Here is an 18,244-nt window from a genome sequence, read left to right as displayed (position 1 = left end):
GTCCTGGTTGACCCTCTTCCAGGCCAGCTCTCTACTCTGGCCCGAGAGTGCAGTGGAAGATGGCCCAAGTCCTTGGGCCCTGCACCCACATGGGAGACCAGGAGAAGCACCTGGCTCCTGGCTTCACATCAGCACGTTACGCCGGCCGCAGCGGGCATTGGAGGGTGAACCAACAGTAAAGGAAGACCTTTCTCCCTGTCTCTCTCTCTCTCACTGTCCACTCTGCCTGTCAAAAATAATAATAATAATAATAATAATCTGGAAGCTTCATTTCTTTGGAGGTAAATTCTAAAACTACTACAACTTCCAATGATGACCCCCACTTTCATAGCTCAACTTGCTCATATTTAAGGCAGTGAATCTAATTGATTTTAAATATTGTTTCAATTTTTCCAAGACACATATGATGAACTAAAACATGATCATAATAAGCAGCTGTATGACACAGAAGGCATAACTTTAAACAGTGTGGCAAAACCACTAGTGGAAAACCACCCTTGACCTACCAGGGGGTAGTGACAGAATTCACTACCTGACAAACACAGCACACTGTACAGTATTGGCTGTGTCCTCTCCTGACGACCGGGCTGACTGGGAGCAAACGTTTCTAAGATGAGCCACCATTAAGCTAAGAACCATCTGGACAGACATTTGGTGCACTGGCTAAGACACTGCTTGGGTCATCAAAGAAGGAGGTACTTTTCTCTGAAGGGACGAGACAATTTCCACTTTGCTTATGGCCTTGTCTAAATACTGACAGAGTTTGTGGATTCAAAAAGCTTCCATAACCTAGGAAGCTCATGTGAAGAGCCTTGGGTGAACACTCATGTCATATGTAAGAGTGTTAATTGTTAAATTAACAACAGGAGTCACTGTGCACTAACTTCCCATGCAGAGCCTCTGTCCTCAAAGAGTTGTATTATAATTATGTTAAGTGCTCCCAAAAGATGTATCATTCTTGGGTGTTTTTTTTTTGTTTTGTTTTTTTTGACAGGCAGAGTGGATAGTGAGAGAGAGAGACAGAGAGAAAGGTCTTCCTTTTTGCCATTGGTTCACCCTCCAATGGCCGCCGCGGTAGGCGCGCTGCGGCCGGCGCATCGCGCTGATGCGAAGCCAGGAGCCAGGTGCTTCTCCTGGTCTCCCATGCGGGTGCAGGGCCCAAGCACTTGGGTCATCCTCCACTGCCTTCCCGGGCCATAGCAGAGAGCTGGCCTGGAAGAGGGGCAACCGGGATAGAATCCGGCGCCCCGACCAGGACTAGAACCCGATGTGCCGGCGCCACAAGGCGGAGGATTGGCCTGTTAAGCCACGGCGCCGGCCCTTGGGTGCTTCTTTAAAGTTAATTTTCAGGCCATTTTGGGGGGTGAACCAGTGGAAAGAAGACCTATCTCTGTCTCTCTCTCTCACTGTCTAACCCTACCTGTTAAAAAAAAAAAAAAAGGCTAAAGTTAATTAATTTTCTAAAAAAAAAAAAAAAGTGAAATTAACTTTACGATGCAAAGACTCTGAACAGCCCTTGTCTCAACTGTTGAAGAACAGTTATTTTTTGTTTTGTTTTTTGTTTTTTTGCGGTATTTTTTTCCATACAAATTGTTGAACTCTTTACTTAGTATAGAGTTGGTCTTATGTGTATAAAGTTAATTGAAAATGGATCTTAGTGGAGAATGGGGTTGGGAACGGGAGAGGGGGGAGGAGGTAGGGTGGGAGGGCAGGTATGGTAGGAAGAATCACCATATTCCTAAAGTTGTACTTATGAAATGCATGAAGTCTGTATTCCTTAAATAAAAGATTTCTTTGGGGAGGAATAAATTTAAAAAATTAAAAAAACAAAAAAAAAGACACTGCATCCCACATCAAAGATGCGGGGTTCCCATACTGGAGCATGAGATCAGGTCCCAGCTGCTCTGCTTCCAATCCAGCTTCCTGTTAACGTTCCAGGGAAAGTAGCAAAAGACGGCTCAAGCAGTTGGGCCCCTGCCATCAGATGGTAGACCCGGAGTGAGTTCCAGCCTCCTGGTTTCTGCCTGGCCCAGCCCTGGCTGTTGCTGGCATTTGGAAAGCAACCAGCAAATGGATGATCTCTCTGCCTTTCAAATAAATAAAATAAACCCTTTGTTAAACAGTTCGGAGCTATCTGTATCCAGATGACCTGGGTATGCAGCAAAAGGGGTGGAGTTTTGGGTTCAAAGTTTGAAGTGAAAGACAGATGCACCAACAGCATTACCAAGTTAAGCAGCTGATGCCAAACATGTCGGCTGTTCTCTGAAATGCTTTACACCAAAAAATGATGTTTTCAGCACAGTGCTCTCATGGAAAAATTTTTCAAATTATACTTAAAACATCATTATTTTACTAAGCATTTTCAGCTTCTTTATTTCCCCACCCCCACTAAAAGCAATTTAACAAGTAGATAATTTTAGCATACACAGGTGTATTTCAAATATACCCACAGACACCACGGAGTACATACACAAAAACAAGACAGCGGAAAAGAAACAAGCAAGACTCCTAACGTGGAGGAAACGGGTTCAAATCCTGACTCTGCCACTTTCTTATTCAGATGACTCGGGGAAAATAACACACTCCGAACTTCCGTTTCCTCAGCTATAAATGGTGTTCATAGTATCACCTTATCAATGATGAGATGGGCACACAACAACAGCACCTGCTCCACGGGGTCGCTGGAGTTAAGTTTAAGTAAGGATGCTTGTACAACATAACAGCAAATGTCTAAAAACTACTGGCGCTCACCCCTTCCCGAAAAGTGATCACCAACTTCACGGGACATGGAATCTCAAAAGCCATTTGTTCTCTACCAGCAGCATTTACGATGTTCCAGAAAACTCAGGATTCAGGCAGAATTTTCCAGGAGAAAAGAAAATTACTTAAGGGGCTTTATGGGTGAAGCTATCTTTTCTTAATTCTATTATTTTCTTTGTTTTTACCTAAAGAACATTACAGTACTCTAGTTGTCAGAGCTGACCATTAACTTTTAATACTTATTGTATGCCAGTAGCTCTTGGACATTAAATTCCCTTACTCACTTCCATGAGGTGGACAGACCCATTTCACAGAGAGGCGAAATTAAGGTTTACAAACATTAAATAACTTGGTCAAGGTCATAAAGCAGGTAAGTGTCAGAAGTAAAATTCAAAATCTGATCTCATGGATTCATGTCAAGTGTCCTTCTATAAAACCAAGAATATCTAAGGGCCACACACACATTCACTAGCTGTAGGAGAAAACTTTATTACATCTGCTTTATATGACCTGGAGAAGAAGCAAAGCTTGTAAAAGTAGAAAAATATTATACTACTCTAACCTCCCAGGACTCTTTTTTTCTAAGATTTATTTATTTATTTGAAAGGTAGAGAGCTACAGAGAGGCAGAGGCAGAGAGAGAGGTCTTCCATCCGCAGGTTCACTCCCTAAATAGCCTCACCAGCCAAAGCTGGACTGATCCAAAGCCAGGAGCCAGGAGCTTCTTTTGGGTCTTTCACGTGGGTGCAGGGGAGCCAACCTCTACTGCCCTCCCAGGCAATAACAGAGAGCTGGATCAGAAGGGGAGCAGCTCAGAAGGGGACTCAAATCAACACCCATACAGGATGCTGGCACTGCAGGCGGTGGCTTTACCGGCTATGCCACAGTGCCGGGCCCTCCCACAACTTTTAACCTGAAACTTACAATTTTAGTATTTACTTATTTTATTAACCTCGTACCCATTCTGTGCCATGAAATGGTATAAAGTTTACTTCATTAACATTTGCCTTAGGAATACTTCACTGTTAACATTACTAAACAATGAAATACCTGTTGTTTTGCTTACATAAAAATTTAATTCATAAAGTTTAGAACTACTAATCCTGGATTGTTACTCAAAGTATTATATGCAATTCCTTTTCCAGTAAAACCTAGCAGAGTTGTTAGGTGCTTTTCTCCTGTTGTTAATGATAATATGTGGAAATAGGAATCTCTCCTTTTCCCCCAGCAATATGCTGTCATAGATATGCTATTTTATCAAGGGGTTTCAATCCATAGCGTAAAAATTTAAAAACTACATACCATAGCTATATACACAAGGGGAATGTTTGAAAAACTTAGTATGGAGAAAGGTGGTTTGGAGAAGTACATTCTGAAAAAGGACTACAAAACAAGTCCAAAAGTAATTCAGAACCATGCTACAGGCAGGTAGGGAAAGAAAAAGAAAAGGAAGCGACTAGGCTAGTATTTCTCTAGCAAGGAGAAGTATTCAGTGTTAATCAACATGAAAATACCATCCAGAATTTCCTGAGTTTGCACCTTGAGTACTAAGGTTATTATCGGTGGACACTCATGTTAGCACACTAGCAATTCAGAACAGGTACTCCTATATTTCAGGTCACTAGCAGCTTTTAGCCTGAAACTAGAAGTGTATGTCAGAATTAATGCTTTCAGAAAAACACTATTTCATTACACACAAATATAGAAAAATTTCAAGTTTTGATAGGTCAAAATATCATTATTTCTTTTGATTATTATTTACTTTGGAATGTTCAAGTTAACAATCCTATGACCTGTGAGACACTGTTTTTTAAGGATAAGGGTAACTTAACCCAAGAATACCTGAAGTTGGTTACATGGAGGGGAAAAAAACTACATCGTTGGAGACCTCACAAAGGAATCTTCCTCTACTGCTTTTACCGAGGAAATCACAAAATCTTTAACTCATGGAAAACATCCTGAAGGAATAAATTAACCACTTTTCACAGTTCTCTAAATGCTTTTAGAAAACTTCAAGAGATCAATAAGCAAAACAGATGATCACAGCTACTAACCAGAGAAAAACTCATTTTCTATGATGCAACATTCTGGCCACAACAGCACTTCACAATAAAGCTGAGAGAAAGCCAGAAAGACCTACACGCAGATCCTGGTCTGGCCTAGCACACAAGTCCTGCTCGCCAGGCCTCAGTTTTCGCACTTGTGAAATCAACGGAGTTATTCATTCAGTGTTGGCTGAATGCCTACTATGTACCAAGCCCTGTGTTAGCAATGCAAGTTTATTATCGATTTTGTTTTAAGTAAACCTAATCTTGTTAAAAGGCAAATGCAATGTGAACAACTGCTATGAACAAACTGCTATGCCTGGGAAACTTTTAAAAGTGCAGAAGGGACAGTCAGTGGGCTGAGATTTGATGACTGTGAGCGGCTTAGTTGAGAGATGGAGACTATGGATATTCTTTGAGAAAGAAAAACTTAACAGGCAGGGAATGAGAAGTGGGATTTCATGTATGTGCTGCGTAAGCTGGAAGCTGGAGAAAACCGGTAGAAGAGGAACTTAGAACCTAATATGCCTCACTAAGAAAGCTGGCTTGTTAGCAATGATAAGCCATTTACACATTATCAGTAAGGTTCCTTCTACACTGAGACTGACAGACTTCAGACGAACCAGATGAATCCAAACGTCTCCACCATTTCACCTGCAGTTAGAGTCTCTTCAAGCAAAAAAGGAAAACTATCCAAATCTTGATGCTGATAGTATGAACCCAATACAACTCTTCACTGATGACCTCTAGCACTAGCAAGGTACCTGACATGTGCCTGACTTCTGCTCTTTATCAAACACAAACCCTGTAAACCTCGGGTGCAAAATCACAAACAGGAAGTAAATTTGCATGTCCCCAGAATAAACCTTCCCTCTGAGTAGCACTGAACGAGAAGACCAAAGAGAACATGAAGTCCTGTTTACCTGTGCTCTGCAGGAACAGGAGGCGGCCAGACAGCAGGGTCTCTAAACGGCTCATCTGGACATGACACAGGGAAATCTGGCGGCTTCTCGATTTTAAAACTTTCTAAAGTGCTGACAATACTTTTAACTTGTTCATATTCTTCCAATAATTCCTGTCGAACCTTAAGAAAAAAAGTCGTTATGTCAGAAACTGTTTAAAGAATATTTAAACTGTAATAATAACCTGCTATAGAAGGTAGGTTTTCTTAATGTCATTCAAAGTATGCAAAAAATGAATCATTAAGGCGTATTCAAACACAGACAAAAAAACAATTTAAAGCAACACAGAAAGAAGACAGACTGATTTAACAAAAGACATAATTATATGCCATTTCATAAGGGAAGTAGTTACAGATCTTTCATAATGGTACTCTATTTCTATCAAGAATAGGATGATCGTGAATACAATTTATAACAAGCAACTGGTTGGTAGCAAGTTAACCATTTCCAGAGAGCTATAATAGTATACTTTTTTAAAAAAGTATGCTAATATATCCATAAACTGATTCCAAAAAGGTGTCAGCCAAAATTTTCACCAGCATTTCCAACTCCCAATATTACCAAATACAAAATGCCTGTCAGGAGTGCCTGAGAGCCAGAGCTGTGTATTACAAATTATAGTCTCCACTTTGAAACTGGAATTCTTTTGGCCTTATATCCATTTTTTTCAAGTTTTGGGTAAAGTTCATTTTAGTTTCAGGGCAAGATTTTTCCTATATTTAAAAAAAAAAACTTAGCTGAACACCTGGTATGTTGAAATGCTTGTGTTTTCAAACTCTGATCCCAATCTAATTTTCAAAAGCAAATAAAAATAGAAAATCGCATTTATAAATTCATTTTGACAGTTTTATATTTTAAACCAGAAGGCAGAGCCTAAAAATTTTTCCCTTATATTTATTTGGAATAATATATAGAGAAGAATGTATGGAGTTCTAGAATCAAAGAAAAACCTAAGTAAAATTCAACTGGTAATATAAGAATTGTATAATAAGCTACTCTAGGAGAAATAAAATTTTAGAACCCAATGGACCTCATGTAGGATCTCTGTCCTTAATGTGTAGTTCAATGTGAATTAATGATATGACTAGTGCTCAAACAGTATTTGGCAATTTGTGTTCTGTGTGGGGGCAAACTGATGAAATCTTTACTTAATATATACTAAATTGATCTTCTGTATATAAAGATAATCGAAAATGAATCTTGATGTGAATGGAATGGGAGAGGGAGCGGGAGATGGGAGGGTTTGTGGGTGGGTGGGAAGTTATGGGGGGGGGGGGCATTGTAATCCACAAACTGTACTTTGGAAATTTATATCTATCACATAAAAGTTATAAAAAAAAAAAAGCACCCAATGGAAAGAAACATAGCAGAAATATCTAAATAGAAATGGTCACTATTTAATACATACAGTTAAAAACATGTCAAAAATATTTCCATGACAGATTAATGAGCACCCTTGTGTGTGGCTAGTATGACAAATGGAACTAGGGACCAGCATTGTGGTATAGCAGGTTTAGCTGCCACTTGTGAAGACAGCATCCTGTATCAGAGTGCCAGGTCAAGTCCAGCTGCTCCTCTTCCAATCCAGCACTCCTGCCAACGCTCCTAGTCAGGCAGCAGATGGCAACAGTACCTGGGCCTCCACCACCCACATGGGAGAGCAGGAGGGAGCTGCAGGCTGCTGGCTTCAGCCTGGCCCAGCCCTTGGCAGCCATTTGGGGAGTGAACAAGTAGATGGAAGGTTGGTCTCTCAGTCTTGGCCTTGGTCTCTGTCTCTCTCTACCCCAACCCCCACCCCCAATCTCTGTCTCCCTCTCTCTTTGTCCTTCTTTCAGATAAATAAGTAAATAAATCTTAAAAAAACAAAAAACAAAAAAATTTCAGCCTGAGTTTGGGCAAGTACATTGTTCTCAACATAATTTAGTAACACTTAAGTTGGAAAATAAGCTAAATGTACCCTCTAAACTCAGTGAAACATCAATTTCTGACTAGTGGAAAAATTAGAACACTTAAAAGGCATTAGTACATAAAATAGAAACTTCAAAGAAATACTTGACTTTGTACTTTTAATTTTAAAAGGATTTTAAGTTTTTATAAGTGGTAAAATTATAATTCAAGTTTTTATTAACTGTGCTATTATATAATCAAGTTGTGCAGTCAAATGACAGCAAAAATATTAATATTTTTATTAGATTACTGACTTATTTGTTATAAAGTCTTTTAAGGAAAAGTTTGATGAAATCAGTCAAAAACTACACATAAAAACAAGAGAGAAAGGTGAGTGGGAATACCTTACTTCAAAAACTTGTAGTCACATATTATTAGATAATTGACCATAACATTTTTAAAAAATGAAATTAAATTCCACTAGAATTAGAATACATAAATCACTAGCCAGGTAAGACATCAGGAAATTATTCGGGGTACATTTTAAATATATTTCAGTACTCAGGCAAGTAAGAACCACGCATAAAATTTCAAACTAATTTTTCAACTCTACCTTTAATGTATAATCAACTTCGGCAGCCCTCGTTCACTGGGTATTTTAATGTGCTCTTACCTGTTGCCATTTGCCTTTGACAGCTGGGTCTCTGATTGACTGGCAATGTCTCTGAATCTGCTGCATCACCCCCTGGTAATATACCATTGATGAGTCATAATTTCCAAGAAGTGCATATTCTCTTCCTTTCTTTGCATTGTCACAAATCTCAGCCAAATTCATTTTTCAGAGACCTAAACAGAAAATATAATGGCTTTTTAAAGTTTTCAGTATTGACTTTGAAACATTTTTAATTAGTCCTTTCAATATCGGCTTATGATGACTTTGAAAGTCAAAACAGTTATCTTTCATTCTTTGAAGGTATCTGAATGCATCTTACAATACTGAAGAAAGTTTCCAGTTTGGGAAGTACAAAGGAGATCACAGAAGAACACCCAAGGAGACAAGGAGACAGCAGGGAGACGTGCTGCACAGGTCTACACTGACTGATCTATGAGCATATAAACTGGACACCGGCTTTCCAACTCATTGATAATTATCACAAGCTACAACTATAGAAAAGATGATCCTGCTTTGTGTTATTCAATTTACTCTTGAAAACACAGAAATATGGGAGCTGGCACTGTGGCATAGCAGGTAAAGCTGCCGCCTGCAGTGCTAGCATCCCACACGGCCGCTGGTTCGAGTCCCAGCTGCTCCACTTCCGATCCAGCTCTCTGCTATGGCCTGGGAAAGCAGTAGAAGATGGCCCAAGTCCTTGGGCTCCTGCACCCACGTGGGAGACCCAGAAGAAGCTCCTGGCTCCTGGTTTCAGATCAGCACAGCTCTGGCCGTTGCAGCCAGTTGGGGAGTGAACTAGCAGATGGAAGACCTCTCTCTCTCTCCCCTCTCCTCCTTTGTGTAACTCTGACTTTCAAATAAATAAATTTTTTTAAAAATACAGAAATATGAACGTATATATATATGGATGTTATCTTTTTCCAGTGATGCAGTTAGAACCGCAGAAACTGTTGTCACTGACACGTGTGGTCCTAAGAATGAAAGTCACACTTAAGGAACACATTTCAAAGGAACAGTTATGCCTGCCCATGCATCATTTACATGCATTTAATTGCCCCATACAAATAAAATTTAAGCAAAAAAAAAAACTGAATTAAACTACTGGAGCCCTTTTCATGCCTCGGCATTTACAATCTTGTCATTCTCCATGGCTTTTCAGCTGTGCAGATAACTATGGTCAATCTTTCCCTTTCTGTAAGATGCTAGAAGGAATATCCTCAGAATCTCTGGTTTCCAAAGCCCTCCAGCCCAATCACTCTGGCTTCTCCTCCAAGCTTCCCCAAAGTCTCCCAAGACATCCAAGGCTTCTATGGCAGATACTTCCCTTTCAAGACTACAAAGAAAGGGAAGGCCAAAGATACTGAAGATTCCAGGAAAGGGTCCGAACTGCTCTTCTCTTGTTTCCTGGACCAGCAAACCAGTGACTACACTTACTGAGGAAAATCAAAACATTTCTCATTGTCTTCCTAAGGGAATTACACTTGGGTTTGCTAGTTGGGCTCTTCCTTTGATTCTGAATCTCTTTTATGTTCTTAAGGACCCCAAAAAGTCTTCTTCAAAATTATCCATCACTAGTTCTAGCCATTTCAACCTACTCCACCACATTCTTTAAAAAAAAAAAAATATTTTTATTTATTTGAAAGCAGAGTTAGAGAGAGAGAGAAGGGGGAGGAGGAGGGGAAGTGGGGGAGAGAGAGAGAGAGAGAGAGAGAGATCTTTCATCTGCTGGTTCACTCCCAAAAATGGCCACAACAGCCAGGGCTGGGCCAGGCTGAAAGCCAGGAGCTTCCTCTGGGTCTCCCATATGGATGCAGGGGCCCAAGATCTTGAACCATCTTCCATTGCTTTCCCAGGTTCATTAGCAGAAACCTGGATTGGAAGAGGAGCAGCTGGGACCCAAACCAGCACCCATATGGGATGCTGGCTTCACAGGCAGCAGCTTAACCCATTAATGCCACAGCGCTGGCCCTTCCACTACATTCTTGAAAACAAAACCATCACCTTGGTGTGTTTTGCCCTACTGTTCATCCCTCATTCCACCACAGTTTCCTGGGAGGCAGCACTGTGCTGAGAAGCTCACTCAGAAAAGAGCGTACCACTTTTACACAAGAAGATACGATAAAATGCTCAGCCCTATTCACAGAATACAGGACAACACAGACAACCTCTTCTTCACATTTAGAACATTAACACAAACAACCCAGGGTCAGCAGAGCAAATAAGCAGCAGTGAGCGAATCCAGCAGAAAGAAAACTGTTCAGTAAATTTTCTCTTAAATTCATTGCAGGACAAAAGCATTAATTCTGCTAAGAAGCGCAAGCACACAACTCTGCAGGATGCAAATATCCTGACTGTAAAGCAAGAGTGGGCAACCATTGTAAATAAAGGGACAGACAGTAACCATTTGAGGCTTAGAGGACTAACTAGTAAAATGGGGATCATTTAAAGACAAAGCGTTCCCTAATCTGTATTGATGAAATTCAAAATATTATAGCAATGATAACAATACAACTGTCTGCTGACAGGTCTCTACCACTGAGAGGAATTAAACAGTTTTCAGGGATATTTCACACAGTTGAGATTCAAAGTTAGTGTTTCCCCATCACCAGAATCAGTCATAACTACTCGCATGTTGTCGGTGCTGATCTTAAATACAAGTTTTTGTATTTCATCTCTGAAAAAATGGCTTTTTGCAATGAGTACCAGTTAGGAGCTGCCACAGGCTGATAGCAAATCATAAGCATATGGTTTCATTTCAACATATTCATTGTTTGAAAGGCTTGTTAAAGAACTTATTCTCATCCTAGTATTTGCCTTTTAGCATATCACTACATTACAGATCAATCACTTCCAGGTAAAGGTCAGAGGGAACTGCCTCACAACTGCACAGTTAAGTGGATTTTGAAATATGGAAATTCCCTTTGCATTTGCACCCAAGTCTGAAAGATGCTGCTGTTTGTATTTTGAGCACAGAAAATTCAGGTTAAATATCCCTTATCTGAAATACTTGGGATCAGAAGTGTTTCAGATTTTAGAGATTTTTGGATTTTAGAATATTTACATAGACTCTACTGGTTTATCAAAAAATCCAAAACTGGAAATGTTCCCAAATCTGCAACTTTTCTGAGGGTCATGTTGGCACCAAACAGTTTCGGATTTCACAGCATTCTGGATTTCATATTTTTGGCTAAGGGATGCTCAACCTAGATTATCCATCTACTGCAACTTTGAGTGAGAATGGAGATCTCACTTCTTTAACTGTTGACATTATATAAAACAGCTTGATACTACTTGTGATTCAAACAACATTGAAATAACTTTACACAGTATTTATTTGGCTTAAAGTTTACTTCTTTAGTTTCATTTTATTTGAAAGGCAAAGAGACAGAGGCAGAAATCCTCCATCTGCTGGCTCACTCCCTAAATGACCACAACAGCCAGGGGCTGGCCAGGCTGAAGCCAGGAGCCTGGAACTCCATCAGGGTCTCCCATATGGATGGCAGGAACACACATCCCTGGGCCAGCACCTCCTGCCTCCCAGGATCAGCAACAGCAAGAAGCTAGCACAGAAGTGGAGGAACCAGGACTTGAACAAGGTGCTCCAGTGGGATGAGGGCATCCCAAGAGGGCAGTCTTAGCCCTGCACCAAATTCCCCCCCCCCCCCCCGTGGTATTAGTTTTGATATAAGCACTGCTTTGTCTTACAATTTTAGGTTGATTTCAATTAGAAACATTATGGAGTCTACAGCAGAAACTGGTTTCTAACACCATTCAGTGTTCAGAAGTGATTTGAGAGCATTTCCTTTCACGGAGGAAAATTTCAATTTCAGCCCCAAGCTCAAAAGTTGGCAATAAAACCTTCACCACTACAAAGCCATCCAATTGCCGTATAGTCTGGCAAGTGAAGATATTCATGGAGCTGCCAGTGGGCAAGTCCACAAGAGCAAATGTCGACACTGGTGGCTCTGTATCACATGATGGATTCAAACAGTCCCGGCAAAATCCCTCAGAAAGGAAGCAACAACTAGCCACAGACTTCGAACGGCTTACATTTCACAGCTTTATACACGTGTCCACCTGTTCTCCACAGCCTTCTATCGCCATCAGTTACATAGCTCAGTTCCGATCCACTTCAGCTTGTACAGAAATCATGTTTTCTTAAATCTTTGTAAATATTCTTGTCTGTAGTTGTTCCACACAAACTATTCATTAACACTAATTCTTCAATAACTTCAAACTCAGCATTGACTTTTCAAATAAACAACAACTGAGCACTATTGGTAACATCTGTCAACTCATCAAGAGCCAAGGAAAACCACTCAAAATCATTTGCCTTGTTTTTAAATTGATTATTGATGTCCCCAACTCTTTGAGCAACTGTTCTTGCCAAAAGGCTAATGGTTTTAAACAAGTTTATTTTCTCCAGACACAATTCTGTGCCTGCTGCAACCAAACATGATTTAGATAACTTACCATGCATAAATGACTTCCTTGTCTGGCTAAAAAATGAGCCACGTGGAAATTTCTTCTGAGTGCGGCCTCGTTCTCATTTTGTCATTTTATATTCCTTTCGAAGGTTTCTACACTGTGATACATGCTTAGTCTGGTGACGTCTGTGAATACTGTATTGCCTCAGCACAGCTGAAGTGTCACTGCATGACAGACATCTAACCCAACAGTCCACGCCCACTGTGCTTTAAAAGTGTAACATCCCGTTAGCTTGGTTTTTGCGTTTGTTGTTTGGCATGTTGGAGATATTTGGTTTCTTCACTGTGGTGTTTTTTCTTGTTACACTATGGCTCTATATTAAGTGGACTGTCTGCTTTCAGTGGAGCCTTAGAGGCTTGAGATGAGTGTGGACTGAGAGCTGTGTTTGGTTCCTCAGGGTTGAGGGTGTGTCAAGGATGACACTCCCAGGTTAGGTGTGGTAAATCTCTCTTTCTTTTTTTGATTTAAAAGGGAAGTAATTCCGCACAGCTGAACGTAATTGGAGGTAGTTAGCAGGCAAATGATATACCCACAGGAGCCAGAGATTGGAAGCTCTTTCCCAAGGACCACACAGGGAATCTCTGCTGTCCTCAGTGTGGGCTCCAATTCTCCTGCAGTCTCCCACTGGGTTGCCAAGTTAGATGCTAATCTCCTGTTATTTCACCCCTCCCCCCAGAGTCAGGTCTTTCTGCTAGGCTCAGGGCCCGTGCAGACCTGAGGTCGCCCTGCTTATGACGTATGTCCAAAATGGCGCCTGCTCTGTCTTGCTCGCCTGTGAGAGGTGAGCGGAGAGAGAGAAACTTGTGTCCGTATCAGTCACTTTTTTTATTTTTTTTTCTCTCTCTTCTAGTCAGCCTGGTGAACTTTTCCCCACGGAGTTCCAAGCCTCGTTCCCTCTAGCCTCCTCTTTCCGCTTGCCTTCTGGTAAATGTTTTCTTAAGTTGTTATCTAATGGTTGAAACGGTTTGCTAAGTATTCATGTGATATTGCTATTGTCAGCAAGCGATCTAGGACTTGCTCCCTCATTTCTCTATTCTAAGCCCAACTTGTTCTTTCATTTCTCTATTCTCTTCAAGGTAGGAAACTAATTCTATTATGAAGGAATCTGTAGGATGCACAATTTAATCTTTAGACATTATAAAAGAGATGGCTAACATTTTTCTGCAATAGCATAGCCAAAATAAGAACTCAAATAATAATCTCATAGCTAGATTCACTTCGCCATCAGTGAAGTATACAGTAAGTAGAAAAAACCTCCCTTTCAGACCAAAGGGAAAGAAAGTTTTAAAGTGAGAATATAATTTTCCTCATGGGCATTGTCTACCTTAGAAAAACTACTACAGAACATGCCTGTGACTATAGACTTGTAGTTCAGGCCACCAAAGATTAGAGATGGGAAACGGGCACTCCCTTGACTTGCATCTTCTGGTCTGCTTTAACACAAACCAGGAGGAAAAGAAAGCTCGGCATCAGAAGCAATGGGTGGCAGGCCTATTAATGGCTGATCTGTACAGTGATCTGCCCTCAAGGAGACCCAACAGGCCAGTCCACTGCAGTGGCTTTCAATGTGGTAAGCCTGGGCTTCAGCAGAAGTCAGCTTGTGAAGAGCCCTGGCAGCTCTGCCAAGAGTTGGATCACTGGAAATGGACCTGCCCTGGAGTCGAAGGATGCCCAGGTCAGAGCCACAGATCTTATTGGCTCTAAGCTGAAAAGCCCTTCACTCAGCCCAACTTCCAAAGTGACCCCTGCAGCTGAGGGGATGGTCAAGTAGGGTCAGCAACATTGCAGGCAGTACTGTAAATTTCTTGTTAGAGACGCCACCTGCCTTTACCTGGCCAGCTCTCCTCCCAGGCCAGCCAAGTAATGAAAGTCAACAGAGTGCCTTCCCCTAGGAGGTTCACACCTCCCTTAGGATATACCCCATGTGAAGAGATAGATAGGTCTGGGCCTCTGAATTTACAAGGCCTAAAGCCCACCAGATTATTATCAAGCCCCTTCTGTCAGGTTCTATTTGCCTCTCAATCAGAAAACTTAATTGTAGCTTAGACGGCACCTTTCTTAGATCCTCTAATAATGACTCTGTCCTTTGTTCTAGACCCTGTCTAGTGCACTTGGGCCTCATTCCTTTGTAATCATAACCTCTACTCTACCACCAATGGCTCTACTCCCAACCTGTGTGTACTGATGGTCCTCTTCCCCACTTAATCCTGTATAATTGTTCAAACCTGGTAAATGCCACTCTTAGGATCATTGGTTACTATCCTCACTCTGTCTTTTATGACCTTGTCTAAATATGATCAGAGTCGGCAAACTTGGAAGGCTTCCATAGCCTTGGCAACTCATGACGACAGCCTAGGATGGTTACTGGCGCCATAAACTAGAGTGTCAATTTGTTGGGTCAACAACAGGAGCCACTGTGCACTTGCTCCTCATGTGGGATCTCTGTCCTTAATGTGCTGTGCATTGTGATTTAATGCTATAACTAGTACTCAAACAGTATGTTTCACTTTGTGTTTCTGTGTGGGTGCAAACTGTTGAAATCTTTATACTAAATTGATCTTCTGTATATAAAGAGAATTGAAAATGAATGTTGATGCAAATGGAAGGGGAGAGGGAGCGGGAGGGGGGAGGGGTGTGGGTGGGAGGGAAGTTATGGGGGGGGGGAAGCCATTGTAATCCATAAGCTGTACACTGGAAATTTATATTCATTAAATAAAAGTTAATAAAAAAAAATAAAAAAAAATAAAAGTGTAACATCCCAAGTCAGTTTTTTTAAGTTTCGTTTGGACACATGGGTATGGACTGATCCAAAAATAAAGCAACACACACAGTGCTGAGTATGCACTCGAGACACCAATTACAATGCCCCCAACAGTAGCTGCAGTACTCATACAGAAACAACTAAGGGTTGCTATATTGCTGTAAAACTTTACTTATGGACAATGAAATCTGAATTTCACTTAATTTCCACATCTCACAAACTAATAATCTTTTGATTTAACTGTTTAAAAATGCAAGTCATTCCTAGTTCATGGGCCATTCAAGATCAGCTGGCTAGATTTGGCCCCCTGGACTGCAATTTGCTACCTCCTTCCCTGAACTTTTGTCTGCAGAATCTAGGGAGGAAAGCAAATTAAAACTAAAAGAGGCAGAAGGAAGAATGTAAAGAAGAAATCAACAAAATTAGAAGCAGAAAAACAACAGAAAATTTCAATGTGGCCAAAAGTAAGTTCTTCAGAAAAATCAATAAAATGAATAAACCTCTAGCAAGACTGGACAGAAAAGGGAGAGAAAAATGTAAATTACAAAAGCTAGAAATGTAGGGGAACTATCACTAAAAACCTTAGAGATAGCAAAAGGCAAAGAGAGCTTAATGAAATGGACAGATTCTCTGACAGTCCTAGTATACTTAAGTGCACTCAAAAGCAATGGTAGTTATTTGGAGTAGTCCTTTATTGGTCAATGAAACTGAATTTGTAACTTAAAATCTCCCCTCTCCTAAAAATATACTCCAGACCCAGATGGCTTCACTTAGTAAATTCTACCAAGTACTTAGGGAAGAAAAAAAAATTCTAAACGAAGTAGTCCAGAAAATAAAAGTAGAACACTTTCAACTCATTTTAACGCCAGCATTAACCTGATAACAAAACCAGATAAAGACTTCAAAAGAAATTACATATCAATATCCCTCATGAACACAGCTACAAAAATCCTTCAATCTTAGCTAAACAAAGCCAGTAATACATACATAAAATATATAATATATATAAACCCAGTGGGGTTTACCTCAAGAATACAAGATGGTTTGCATTTTAAGAGACTATAATGGAAGCATCACGTGATCATCCCAATGGGTGTGGACGATTCAACACAATTCCTTCAAGAAGGCTTACCCTGGGGCAGACAACTGGCACAGCAGTTAAGGCACTTTGGACACTCACATGCCGTGTGGGAGTGCAGGGCTCAAGTCTTAGCTCCACTTCCAATTCCACTTTCCTGCTAGTGTGCACCCAGGGAGGCAGCAGTCATGGCTCAAGAAGTTGGGGCCCTGCCACCCCCGACTGAGGAACCAGCTCCTGGCTTCAGCCTGCCCCCAGCATCATTTGTTCCAGGCATTTGGGGAGTCAAACAGTAGATAGAAGATATCGCTGGTCTCTCTTTCAAATAAATAAAAATTAAAAAAATAAGAGAATTTATTCTGCCTAGTTAAAGGCACCCCTGAAATATCTACAGCTAGCTTCATACTCACTGAGAAAGACTCAGTGCTCTTCCCCTAAGGTCAAGAACAAGGCCAGGATATTTACTCCCACCCCTTAATGGCTACACACATGTGTGCTTGTTTTTATGCACTGAAAACACTCAATATGGGTAAAATGTTTATTCTCTTGAAAACGCAGAGTCAATGATTACAGTCTCAACAGTATTTCTGTAAAAAATGAAAAGCTGATTCTAACACTCACATGGAAGTACAAAAGATATAAATAGGTAAAACAGTTTTGAAAAAAGATTAAAACAGAAGGATTCACACTGATTTCAATATTTACTATAGAGAAAGTTACAGCAATTAAGATAGTCTGGGGATTATACGAACAGAGTCCAGAAATAGAGCCATTACACTTACAACCAATTAATCTTTGACAAAGGTGTCGAAGCAATTCAATGAGGGAAGGACAACCAAAGGGCGCTGAAACAACTGGATATCATAGACCACCAAAAAAAAAAAAAAAAAAACCAACTCAAACTCAACCCTTACTTTACATTATATACAAAAATTAACTTAAAATGGATTATTGTCCTATGCATAAGAATTAGAACTATAAAGCTTCCGGAAGACAACCTAACCCAAGGTATTACCCCTGCACACCACACCAGCTCCCCAAACCCCAATTCCCACAGGGCCATTCAAAGGGGCCAGGTATCATCTGCATACACAGTAGGTTGAACTGTAAGAGCTCACAGAACCTGGTTCCATCATACAGAACAGTATGCGTGCCTACCCTTTGTTCCAGAAAGAGATACTCAATCCTCCAAGGCTGTAAGCACACCTGACCTTTGCTCTGGAGCTGCCCTCAGAGGCAGCTCGGCCTGACCCCTGCCTGCACCCTGGGAGCCCCGGGTATCGCCCACATTGCCCCTTCAGATGTGTCACAAGTCCTCCTCGGTCTTGGGTTGCGCCCCTGGTCCTCCGGAGAGCTCACTTGCTTGCACAGGTGGGAGTACTAACGTGTCGGAGGATGCCTTCAGTCTACCCTCACGCTGCAGAGACACTTCAGCTGGCTATTAAATCCAGTCTGGAAATAAGTTTTCTTCAGAATTGCAAAGTCATTGCTTTTAGGTTTCACTATTAGGTTGAGAAAACAAAGTCAAATTCCAGATCCTTTATACAGCCCCAGTTTCTCCTCTTTCTTGGAAATTTGCAGGAGCTTCTCT

General features: G+C 40.9%; 1 protein-coding gene across 5 annotated transcripts in view; it reads right to left on the bottom strand.

The window, feature by feature from the left end:
* KATNAL1 (katanin catalytic subunit A1 like 1) overlaps positions 1-18,244 on the bottom strand; it is a 112,122-nt gene that overhangs the window by 80,892 nt on the left and 12,986 nt on the right. For 4 of the 5 annotated variants that reach the window (XM_062194412.1, XM_062194416.1, XM_062194413.1 and 1 more), the window contains exons 2-3: positions 8,327-8,499; positions 5,728-5,888 (exon numbers count right to left, since the gene is read on the bottom strand). In XM_062194412.1, the coding sequence (XP_062050396.1) occupies positions 5,728-5,888; positions 8,327-8,488 (323 nt within the window). In that variant the 5' untranslated portion in view covers positions 8,489-8,499. Of the gene's footprint in view, positions 1-5,727; positions 5,889-8,326; positions 8,500-12,799; positions 12,860-18,244 lie in introns of those variants that run through there. The other variant, XM_062194415.1, reaches the window with a different exon arrangement.

The sequence above is a fragment of the Lepus europaeus genome, chromosome 6 (assembly GCF_033115175.1).
Source record: "Lepus europaeus isolate LE1 chromosome 6, mLepTim1.pri, whole genome shotgun sequence".
NCBI lineage: Eukaryota > Metazoa > Chordata > Mammalia > Lagomorpha > Leporidae > Lepus > Lepus europaeus.
This window is presented reverse-complemented; position numbering and strand designations above follow the sequence as displayed.